This window comes from Triticum urartu, chromosome 6 (assembly GCF_003073215.2).
Source record: "Triticum urartu cultivar G1812 chromosome 6, Tu2.1, whole genome shotgun sequence".
Classification (NCBI taxonomy): domain Eukaryota; kingdom Viridiplantae; phylum Streptophyta; class Magnoliopsida; order Poales; family Poaceae; genus Triticum; species Triticum urartu.
Genome location: NC_053027.1, coordinates 49,144,091 through 49,156,269, shown reverse-complemented (window position 1 = coordinate 49,156,269; position 12,179 = coordinate 49,144,091). Strand labels below are relative to the sequence as shown.

Here is a 12,179-nt window from a genome sequence, read left to right as displayed (position 1 = left end):
CATGGCATTTCCATAGTCATTCCGAGATATATCGCCATGCAACTTTCATCATCATCATATACATGACTTGAGCATTCATTGTCATATTGCTTTGCATGATCGTAAGATAGTTAGCATGATGTTTTCATGGCTTGTCCGTTTTTTGATGTCATTGCTATGCTAGATCATTACACATCCCGATACACCGCCGGAGGCATTCATATAGAGTCATATCTTTGTTCTAGATATCAAGTTGTAATAATGAGTTGTAAGTAAATAAAAGTGTGATGGTCATCATTATTAGAGCATTTCCCCCCAAGAAAGGAGAGGCCAAAGAAGCCTAAATAAAAAAGGGGGCCAAAGAAGCCCATTCAAAAAAAGGGGCAATGTTACTATCCTTTTACCACACTTGTGCTTCAAAGTAGCACCATGTTCTTCATATAGAGAGTCTCTTGAGTTATCACTTTCATATACTAGTGGGAATTTTTCATTATAAAACTTGGCTTGTATATTCCAACGATGGGCTTCCTCAAATTCCCTAGGTCTTCATGAGCAAGCAAGTTGGATGCACACCCACTAGTTTCAGTTTGAGCTTTCATATACTTATAGCTCTAGTGAATCCGTTGCATGGCAATCCCTACTCACTCACATTGCTATCTATTGATGGGCATCTCCATAGCCCGTTGATATGCCTAGTTGATGTGAGACTATCTTCTCCTTTTTGTCTTCTCCACAACCACCATTCTATTCCACCTATAGTGCTATATCCATGGCTCACGCTCATGTATTGCGTAAGGGTTGAAAATGCTGAAGCGCGTTAAAAAGTATGAACCAATTGCTCGGCTTGTCATCGGGGTTGTGCATGATGTGAATATTTTGTGTGGTCAAGATGGAGCATAGCCAGACTATATGATTTTATAGGGATAACTTTCTTTGGCCTTGTTATTTTAAAAAGACATGATTGCTTTATTAGTGGGCTTGAAGTATTATTGTTTTTATGTCAAATGATAGACTATTGCTTTGAATCACTCGTGTCTTAATATTCATGCCATGATTAGATATGTGATCAAGATTATGCTAGGTAGCATTCCACATCAAAAATTATCTTTTTTTATCATTTACCTACTCGAGGACGAGCAGGAATTAAGCTTGGGGATGCTGATACGTCTCCGTCGTATCTATAATTTTTGATTGTTCCATGCCAATATTCTACAACTTTCATATACTTTTGGCAATTTTTTATATTATTTTTTGGGACTAACATATTGATCCAGTGCCCAGTGTCAGTTCCTGTTTATTGCATGTTTTATGTTTCGCAGAATATCCATATCAAACGGAATCCAAACGGGATAAAAATGGACGGAGAATATTTTTGGAATATTTGGAGAATCCCGGAAGAAAAATGCAGGAGAGACGGTGCCCGAGGTGGTCACGAGGCAGGGGGCGTGCCTGCCCCCCTGGGCGCGCCCCTGACCCTCGTGGGTCGCCCGTAAGGCGGTTGATGCCCTTCTTCGGCCGCAAGAAAGCTATTTTTTGGTAAAAAATCATGGCGAAGGTTTCGGTCCAATTGGAGTTACGGATCTCCATATATATATACGAAATGGTGAAAGGGCAGCAGAACAGAACGCAGAAACAGAGAGAGACAGAGAGACATATCCAATCTCGGAGGGGCTCTCGCCCATCCCATACCATGAAGGCCAGGGACCAGAGGGGAAACCCTTCTCCCATCTAGGGAGGAGGTCAAGGAAGAAGAAGACGAAGGGGTCCCCTCTCCCCTTCTCTTCCGGTGGCGCCGGAACGCTGCCGTGGCCATCATCATCATCACCGTGATCTACTCCAACACCTCCGCCATCTTCACCAACATCTCCATCACCTTCCCCCTCTATCTATAGCGGTCCACTCTCCCGCAACCCGCTATACCCTCTACTTGAACATGGTGCTTTATGCCATCCTATGATGTCTGAGTAGATTTTCGTTGTCCTAGCGGTGGTTGATGAATTGCTATGATTGATTTAATTTGCTTGTGGTTATGTTGATGTCCTTTGGTGCCCATCATATGAGCGCGCGCGTGGATCACACCATAGGGTTAGTTGTATGTTGATAGGACTATGTATTGGAGGGCAAGAGTGACAGAAGCTTCAACCTAGCATAGAAATTGATGCATATGGGATTGAAGGGGGACCAATATATCTTAATGCTATGGTTGGGTTTCACCTTAATGAACGTTAGTAGTTGCGGACGCTTGCTAATAGTTCCAATCATAAGTGCATAGAATTCCAAGTCAGGGATGACATGCTAGCAGTGGCCTCTCCCACATTAAACTTGTTATCGGTCTAGTAAAGTAGTCAATTGCTTACGGGCAATTTCGCAACTCCTACCACCACTTTTCCACACTCGCTATATTTATTTTATTGTTTCTTTATCTAAACAGCCCCTACTTTTTATTTACGTAATCTTTATTATCTTGCAAACATATCCAACAACACCTACAAAGTACTTCTAGTTTCATACTTGTTCTAGGTAAAGCGAATGTTAATCGTGCGTAGAGTTGTATCGGTGGTCGATAGAACTTGAGGGAATATTTGTTCTGCCTTTAGCTCCTCATTGGGTTCGATACTCTTACTTATCGAAAGAGACTACAATTGATCCCCTATACTTGTGGGTTATCAAGCACGGTTAAAAAGCACCCTTGGGCCTGGCCCGTTGGGAACGGCTGAATCGGCAGTGTTCCGAGAGCCAGGCCGAGCGATGCTTCCAGGCGCACATGGGTGGCTCTCTGGAGACGTGTGTCTCGGGTTAATCCCCCCATCTCTCCCTAATCCTCAATCCCTCTCTCTTCCTCTACTCTGCGACCCCGTCCGTCATGGGAGCAGGTGCTTCTTTGCACGGAGGTCGCGGAAGTATGTCCGGGGATCACTCCCGAACGTGCCGCGCGGCATGCGCGCGCCGCCACCGCCGGGAGCCACCATCGTTCGCCCGCCGCTGCGGCAGCACACTGGGCGAGCCAGTGCCGCACAAGCACGCCGAGCGCGGCTGGGAGCACCACGGTGACACCCACGCGAGCGTCTCCAAGCGGGTCTCCGGCGGGAAGAGCTCCGTCGTCGTCCGCGCGCGTGTGCATCGCGCCCGACCGCCTCCTGCCCTGCTGCTCCAACCCCGCTCAGCCCCCTGCAGCTCGGCCGCTCCCCTCCCCGCGCGCCCGCAGGACGGCCCCGCGCCACCGCGCCTGCCCGTCGGTTGGCCGCGCCGATTGCTGCCGCGCCTCGCGTTGTCTCGCCACCTGCTCCCCTGCCTCGCCTCCCCTGCACACGCGCCTCACACCCGAGGCCATGGCCACTCCGCTCCCGGGCGCCCGCTCCGCCGCGTACCGCGCTGCTCTGCCCGCTACTAGCAAGCACACCGGCTGCCCCCCTCGCTCCGCCTCGTCTCCTCGCTCGTGCGCCACCAGGGGTGGAGCCCCTCACGCCCGGGGCGGCGCCCTGCTGCAGCAGCTTTGCCTGATGGCTTCCTCCCCCAGCGGGCCACCGCGTCGTGGCCGCTGCCTCCTCCCCACCGCAGCGCTCGCGTCCGCGCCCGCCCCGCCAGCGCCTCCTGCCCGCCTCTTGCCGAGCGCTGGAGCGGGCGGCCAGGCTGCTGGCGCTCTACGGCGCGAGCATCGTGGAGTACACGAGCTAGGCGGACGCGACGACCATCCCGGGGCACTACGTGGTGTACTGGGAGCTGAGCTCAAGGACAGCCGCGAGGGGCCGTGGTCGGAGGCGGCGGTGTTCGAGCGGTGTTGCCTGGAGATGGAGGTGGCGCACGGCTTCTACGACGAGCTGCCCCGTCAAGCTCCGGTGCCGGCCAATTCGACGGCGCACTCAACGTGTTTGAGGAAATGAGGCCAAACTAGGTCGCTATTAAGTGTACTTGTTAACTTCTAGTCATATGCATGTATGCAACCAAACGCTAGGTGAAAATTGCATCTCGATGACAAGACCTCCTAATGCAGGCAACCAATCAAGTTGACATCTACGTTTTTGGCTTCGTTTTCTCTCACCCAGGACCTGCTCAGTCTGGCTCGTTTTTTTCCTCTGAGCTAGGCCCGGCAGTGAAAGCAACCAAACACGCCCTTGGTCAACAGGTTATGACCGGTTTTCGCTAATTGACCGGGTGACTCTGTTGGCCTTAATTCATTTCTTATGAAAGTGAAAAGTCTTTCACCTTGTTTATTAACAGAAAATACCCAAATTCTCAAAAAAGAAAAAAGAAAAAAGGTGGCATCCAAATACCCTAGCCCCCAAATCGAGCTCGCAGCAGTTGCGAGTGGGGATTCCTCCGCCGGCATCCGGCATCCGGCGTCTCCGGTCCATTCCCCATTCCCCCGCCACCTGCAATTCCATGGGGGCGGGTCACAGCGTCGGGCGTCGGGATTCCGACGCCGGAGCAGGCGGCGAGGACCGCCTCAGCGCGCTTCCAGACGACGTGCTCGTCAGCATCCTCGTCAAGCTCCGCGACGCCGCGGCCGCCGCCCGGGCCAGCGTCCTCGCCCGCCGGTGGCGCTGCCTCTGGCCCCTCCTCCCGGAGCTCGCCTTCGCCGACGGCATCCAGCACCACCGCATAGTCCCCGCCCTCGCCGCCCACGAAGCGCTGGACCTCCGCGACATCCAGGTTGCCACCCGAGAGGCCTCCGTCGAGTACCTGGCGGTCTGGCTCCCCATCGCCGCGCGCCGCCTCTCCGGCTCCATGCACCTCCGGGTGGTGTGGCACGAGGGCGAGGCCGAGGTCCGGGCGGCGCTGGAGCCCGAACAGAGAGGGGCCATCCTGCTCCCTTGCTTCCGGCGAGCCACCTCCGTCGTACTCGAGTTCTCGTTTCTCCGCCTCGTCCTGCCGCCATCCGGGGTGTTCGCCCGGCTCCAAATCCTCATGCTGGTCGGCATCCTCGTGTACGGGCAGTGCAGCCTCGGCGACGCCGTCTCCTCCCCGCGCTGCCCATGCTTGAAGGTTCTCTTCGTCCAGAGCGCCCGCGGTCTGGGCAGCTTCAGGATCCACTCCAGGTCCCTCCTGCAGCTGCAGCTGTCGGATCTGCGCGACATGCAGCAGCTCACCGTCGTCGCGCCGTTGCTCCAGTTCTTGAGAGTGAGATGGTGCTTTACCAATGTAGCATATGCACTGAATCCAAGTCAACCAGTAGCCAGGATCTCAGCCCCTCTCCTGGAGAAGCTCGAATGGATGTGTGATTTCGTTCCTAGCTCTGTCCAGCTTGGTGAGATGCCACCACATCTCCGACGCCTTGTCGCTGGAATCATCATGGTATCTGGATCAGATTGCATTGCTCCACACAACCGTTGTTGCATTGGCATTCTGCAGCGCTTTGAGCGTCTTGCTGCTCTCCGCCTCTGCCTTGCCTATCGCCGGTGAGTGTGTGAGTTCACTCTTATTTGTGTTTTTATTACATCATTGTCGAGTCGATAGATAACGAGGCAAGCAATTCATACTTACTTCAACTTGGGGAATGTGTCATTTCGTATATCTGTCTGCAAAAGAAAAGAAAAAGCACACTATAGGAGAAGCGACGTTTGTTTGTGTCCTCATCAAACTACTTAGTATTTACAACCTTTTTGTGACTCCCTTTGAACTTGCAGGTCATAGGTAACCACAAATACTTGATGGAAGACATGACAAGGCTCCCCGACGTTGACTACTTGACCCTAGATATATTTTCATGTGGACATTCCTTTGGACCCAGCTCATTCCATCTTCTCAGGATGTGCTCTCGTTTGACAATACTCAAGATCAGATTTTCTTGCCAACTGCCGGTAATGCACTCCTTAATTTTTTTAATCTCATGATACTTCAGTTACCAGAAAGTCGCATAAAGCAATATGTCAATACATATTTGTTTTTCTAATTAAGCACCAATTAGCCTTGAGCTGCTAGTTTCACCGCACCAATTAGAAGCAGGTTACAGGTTACAAACTTTATCACTTGGTCTCTCCTAAGCTGAACCCCCCCCCCCCCCCCCCCCCCCCCCCCCCCCTTCTTTCAGGCACAAACCGGTTGCTTCTCAGGTTGCATATGCGATCAGCCACCAAACTGGAAAACCGAAGAACTCGGGCTGATCTGGCTCGAAGAAGTACAGATCTTGAGCTTTGCAGGAACTGAACATGAAGTCGCTTTTCTGGAACGGCTATTCAGCTGGGCAACATCGCTGAAAAGGATGATGGTAACATTCCATGGCTCCATCACTGAGAGAAAGGGAAAAGAGCTACAGCAGCTGTTACTAAGCTTCTCCAGACCAGAAATATGTATATGCATATTACCATGTAGTGCTCCATCTTGAACAAGGTTTCATACTGTTATGTTCTACACCAACCCTGTTCGCTTGCACTAGTTATCAAGTGGAGCAACTTTACTTTTGCGAGAGCGAACTCGTTTAGCTTGTTTAACTGGAGTAGCTTGTTCCAGTATTGGTGAGACTGAACTCTTTAACTTATTTATCTCTACTAGCTTGTGTTCCAGTATTTGTGGCACTGAACTGTATCTGTGTCGATTAATATGGATCAGAGGGGGTAACTTGTTTCCATGCTGGATGGGCACGAGTGAACTTCATAGAGTAGGAATGTGCATAAATGATAGCACTTAGATGGACCATCCTCTAAGCATGATTATTCTTTATAGAAAAATAGAATCGACTCTCCAAGAAATAACACATATTATGAGGGTAAGATCTTGATAAGCTCAGGCAATGTCCCCTTGCACTCCAGCTTGGGGGACAAGGTCCAGCAATGAGCTCCAGTGCATCTCACCCGCAAGATGCAGTTCCTCGAGAAGGAACCGACGAAATTCCCCTCTCTTGCTTGTGATCCCTAGCTGACTGCCGACATCTTGTTGAAAGTGCAAACTTTCAGAATTTGGCACATAAGAAAAAAGATATGCGAGTATCGTAGAATTTTAGATGGCAAACTTTCAGAATTCAACATACAGATGCTAGTCTCAGATCGATCGATCCTTTGGCTCGTCCGTGCTGCTAATCTTGCCATCTTTTTTTGGTAGAATCTTCTCCGCGTTTAGGGTCCGCACCTGTTGCTGGCGATCATTTTACCAAGCTGGTTTGATGTACTATTTCTCTGCCTGCGTTACTCAACTTACGGTTTCTTGTTGACTTCCTGGTCGAATTGAATCGCTCTATTTGCCCTAACCTTGTTTGATTCAATACGACTCTTGTTCTTGATGATTCCCGTATATTTTTTCCAAAAAACGGACCTTTTTTTAAAATTTTGGAACAAAATTTGAAAAACAGAAACATTTTCTGAAATTCTGAACAAATTTCTGAAAAAGGCAAACATTTTTTGAATTTGTGAACAATTTTTGAAACGGGAACATTTTTGTAAATCTGAAAATGGTTGAAAAAATGTAACCGTTTTATATATTCATGAACAAAATTTGGAAAAGGGATTTTTTCTGAAAATTTGAACATTTTTCAAAACTCCATTTTTTTTGAAAATATGAACAATTTCGGAATCTTCGAACAAATTTTGAAAAATGGAAAAACATTGAATCCTGAACGTTTTTTGAAAAGGTGAACATATATGAAAATTTCCAGATACATTTTGATAATAAATTTTTTGAATTAGTGCACCGGATTTGAAAACATGAACTTTTTGAAATTCTGATAATCTTTTGGAAAATGCAAACTTTTTCAAAATTACCGAACTCTTTTAGAAAAACGCTAACGTTTTTTCAATTTGTGAACAAGATTCCAAAGTATGAATATTTTGCAATTTTAAAACAATATTTTAAATTTCTGAACTTTTTTAAAAAGGAAAAGAAACATACAAGGAAAAAAATCTGCCATTGGCCCAGAACGCTCTGTGAATAGGAAACCCGACACGATCCCCCTCAAAAAAAAAAAACGATTCGCGTGGGCGTTACGCGGTGCGGGTGGGGAGCTCCTAACCAGCGCTTCAGGCGCTCGCTAGCGACCGCGTAGCGGGCCGGCCTGCCAACCGAGTAAACAAAGCAGACGCGAAGGAAAAAAAAAACCTAAATGGAAACAAGGGTTTGCTGGGATTCGAACCCAGAACCAAATAATTTGTGGTTTGATGCCATTACCACAACACCGGGCTAGCTCTTCAGTACAATCACACAAAAACAGTCCTAGTTAACGTTTTCTTTAGTAAAACCAATATAAATTATTTTGAAAAAAGAAAAGGTAAATTTGAAAACAAGATCATCAATATTTAGAAATTTCATAGATTTATCTAAAAAGTCCATTGATTACAGCATTGATTTTGAAAAAAGTCCTTCCATTTTGAAAAAAAAAGAAAAAGAGTTCATCCATTTTGAAAAAAAAGAAAAAGAGTTCATCGATTTTGAAAAAAAAATCATCGGTTTTTAAAAAGAGTTCATCGGTTTTGAAAAGAGTTCATCGGTTTTGAAGAAAGTTCATCGACTTGGAAAAAACATCGGTTTTAAAAATGAGTTCATCGATTTTGAAAAAAGTTCATCGAATATTTTGAAAAGAGTTCATCAATTTTGAACAAAAGTTCATTAAATTGAAAAAATAGTTCATCGGTTTTGGAAAAAAGTTGACAAACTTCGAAAATAGTTCATGAATTTAAAAAAAGTTCATCGAATTTGAAAAAAATTACTGATTTGAAAAAAGTTCATCGGTTTCTTTTTTCCATAAACTACAAAAAAAGTTCGCAAATTTAAAAAAAGTTCATCGACCTTGAAAAAGGTTCATCAAATTTGAAAATTAGTTCATCGAATTTGACAAAAAGTTCACCAAATTTCAAAAATAGTTCATCGAATTTGAAAAAAAGTTCACCGAAATTCAAAAAAATTCCTGGATTTCAAAAAAAGTTCACCGCGTTTGATTTTTTTATCATATTCCAAAATAAAAGTTCGTTGAATTTGATAAAAGTTCATCTAATATGAAAAAAAATTCATGGAATTGGGAAAAGTTCAGAAATTTGAAGAGAATGTTCACGTATTTAGAAAAAAATGAAAAAAATTATAAACGTAACAAAAACAGTTCTAAGAAAAGCGAAAAAATAAAAGAAAAATAAAAAACCGAACGAAACTCTTCCAGGAAAAACTAAGAAAACGAAAAAGAAACAAGAAACAAGAAAAGAAGTAAAAAACTGATGAGAGACTCAAAAGGCGCGGTGGTTGTGGTGGCTAGCGCAATGTGCATAAGACCAGCAAGTCACGGTTCAATTCCCACTGCGCTCGATAAAGAGGAGGAAAAAAACGAAATGGGCCGGCCCGCGTAGAGAAGGGGGTGTGCGCCCGTTTGCCTTAACACCTAAAACGGGCGCTTAAGGCGCCGTTTAGGAATTGCCGTGCGGGTGCTAGCGAGAGAAAACGACTATTTTTCGCGCCCTTTCTTCTTCGCCTCCTCCCGTACCAGAATTTACTCTTCTGCCGCCAAGCAATCCACATCCACCCGCCCCCCGGTCTCCAGGATCCGCCTCGCGCTCAACGCCCGTTTGGTTGCTGGTCCCCTGTCCCGTTTCTTGAATCTCGTCCGCGCGTGTGCTAGTCTCCAGGATCTCGTTTCTTGAATCGATTTGGCTTACGGTTTCTGGTCGATTTCCCGGTGGAATTTAATCGCTCTGTTTGCTCTAATCCTGTTTTTATCAATACGATTGCTGTTTCTTGCCGTTCTTGATGATGCTGACCGACATGTCATCACCGGAGAGGAGTAGCGGGCGATGTCCGTCACCGTGGCCGCCTCTCCAGGAGGCCGGCTCCAGCCCCTACATGCCGTCGCTATGCTCGCCGTCCGGCAGCCCTGCCGTCAAGCGCTACGTGAGTTCTCTCTCGATCGCGTCCCCCCCCCCCCCCCCCCCCCCCCCCCCCCCCCCCCCCCCCCCCCCCCCCCCCTTTGCCCACGCCCTGTGCGTGGAGGCCGTTCGACGAAATGCCTGACTGAACGGGTGCTAAACCTTCTTGCTTTCCAGGGCGACAGGTAACAGGTTCATCCCCAACAGGTCAGCGATGCACATGGACATGGCGCACTACCTTCTGACGGAGCCGAGGAAGGACAAGGAGAACGTGGCGACGCCGCCGTCACCGGCCAAGGAGGCGTATCGGAGACTGCTACCCGAGAAGCTGCTCAACAACCGCACCAGGATCCTCGCTTTCCAGAACAGGCCGCCTGAGCCTGCCAACAACTTCCTCGCGGAGCTGCGTGCCGATGCGGCTTCCATCCAGGACAAACCGGCGAGGCAGCGTCGATACATCCCTCAGGTACGGCACTCTTTGCTGTGGTGGTGCTCATTGGTGTTCCAGTTTTAGTGCTGATTGGTCATGATTACTGACTCTATCTATGTACAATGTAAACCTCATGATGAAGTCCCCAGAGAGGATGCTGGATGCGCCAGGCCTCGTTGATGATTACTGCCTTAACCTGCTGGACTGGGGGAGCGCCAATGTGCTGTCGATTGCACTGGGCAACACGGTATACCTTTGGGACGCCTCAAGTGGCTCGACGTCTGAGCTCGTTACCGTTGATGAGGACGATGGCCCTGTCACTAGTGTTAGCTGGGCTCCTGATGGCCGCCACGTTGCTATTGGCCTCGACTCCTCAGCTGTCCAGCTCTGGGATTCCACCTCTAACCGACTGGTAGGTCCTTTTTGGCCTCTCCTGTTGATGCTTTATTTTATTAGCAGCATAATTTTTATGTTTAGTCGCTGATCATTATTTTCATTCTGCAGCGGAGAACGCTGCAAGGTGTGCATGAGTCGAGAGTTGGTTCACTGGCATGGAACAACAACATCCTGACCGCTGGTGATATGGACGGCAAGATTGTGAACAATGATATGAGGATTAGGAACCATGCCGTGCAGACATACCATGGGCACCACCAGGAGGTGTGTGGACTTACGTGGTCAGGATCAGGGAAGAGGTTGGCCAGTGGTGGGAACGACAGCCTCCTCCACATATGGGATGTGTCTATGGCATCGTCTGCACAATCTACAGGTCGCACCCAATGGTTACACAGGCTTGACGACAACTTGGCTGCCGTGAAGGGGCTTGCATGGTGCCCATTTCAGAGCAACCTGCTGGCATCCGGCGGTGGCGTAGGTGACAGATGCATCAAGTTTTGGAACACACACACTGGCGCATGCCTTAACTCTGTTGACACTGGGTCACAAGTGTGTGCACTGCTCTAGAACAAGAATGACAGAGAGCTGTTGAGCTCGCATGGTTTCACGCAGAATCAGCTCGCCCTATGGAAGTACCCGTCGATGGTTAAGATGGCTGAACTCAATGGCCATGCTTACCCTGTCCTCTACATGGCCCAGGTAATCTTTGCTCCCTATGCTTTTTAGCTAAGTTGACACATATTGTGTGCACAGATGGCTAATTATGGTTGTCTTTTGTTGACCTTTGCAGAGCCCTGATTGTTAACATGTATTGTATAAACTCATGTATGTGTACTCTAGTCCGCTCCTGATCTTTAGGATCTGAGCCCTCGCCCAGGCCTGCGTGCCACCTAGTTCGGGCTCCCTTGTAACTTCTTGTATAAATTGTACAGTCCGCATCCAAGGCAATACACAGAGCAAATTCTATCGCCTAACTCTGATGGTTGCACAGTGGCATCTGCTGCGGCAGATGAGGAACTGCGGTTCTGGAACGTCTTTGGGACTTCTGATGCTCCGAAGGCTACAGTCTACAGGGGAACGTTCAATTGTTATAATCACATCCGCTAGAGAGAAGTCGATATTATAACTCTGAACTACCACCAAAGTCTAATATCCAAACCCCCAAACTTCAAAACCGTCCACTTCAGTATGCCCGTAACTTATATTAGTTGCTACTTTTACATTGATCCAGATGAACGTCAAGACCAGTTTGATGTATTATACATAACAGATGTCGGTGATATATAGTATTTTTTGTAATGAACTATGCACCGTCTCGAAAGCATGTGTCGTCCGAGAGAATTCGAACTGTTGCCTCTCAAACTATCTTGTGATGTTTCCTACTGACTCTGGTTTTGCTGTTGACATGTGAGAGGCCTGGAGGTGCTTCTCTTTTGGTTGCCTTCTTTATACAACTTGAAGCTATCATGTTCTGTGACCACTATTTGATCATGTTATTCTTTACAGGAAATACAACTTGCTTCTGCAATGGAACTTGGATATTCCCACCAGAAATCTAGCCTAGCAAAATTGGAGCAAAGCTTTACCTTCAGGTTAGATGT

General features: G+C 47.7%; 1 protein-coding gene and 1 pseudogene across 1 annotated transcript; both read left to right on the top strand.

Annotated features, from left to right (window-relative positions):
* The first annotated feature begins 4,243 nt into the window (after window positions 1-4,243).
* Window positions 4,244-6,464, top strand: LOC125513599 (putative F-box/FBD/LRR-repeat protein At4g03220). Its single transcript, XM_048678745.1, has 3 exons — window positions 4,244-5,375; window positions 5,604-5,777; window positions 6,008-6,464. The coding sequence occupies exons 1-2, from the start codon at window positions 4,360-4,362 to the stop codon at window positions 5,608-5,610; spliced, it is 1,023 nt and encodes a 340-aa protein (XP_048534702.1). The 5' UTR covers window positions 4,244-4,359; the 3' UTR covers window positions 5,611-5,777; window positions 6,008-6,464.
* Window positions 6,465-9,317: 2,853 nt separating this feature from the next.
* On the top strand, window positions 9,318-11,930 carry LOC125516548 (annotated as a pseudogene).
* The last annotated feature ends 249 nt before the right edge of the window (window positions 11,931-12,179 follow it).

What these genes read in the sequence shown, in the direction of transcription:
- LOC125513599 (XM_048678745.1), top strand. Translation starts at nt 4,360, where the DNA reads ATGGGGGCGGGTCACAGCGTCGGGCGTCGGGATTCCGACGCCGGAGCA.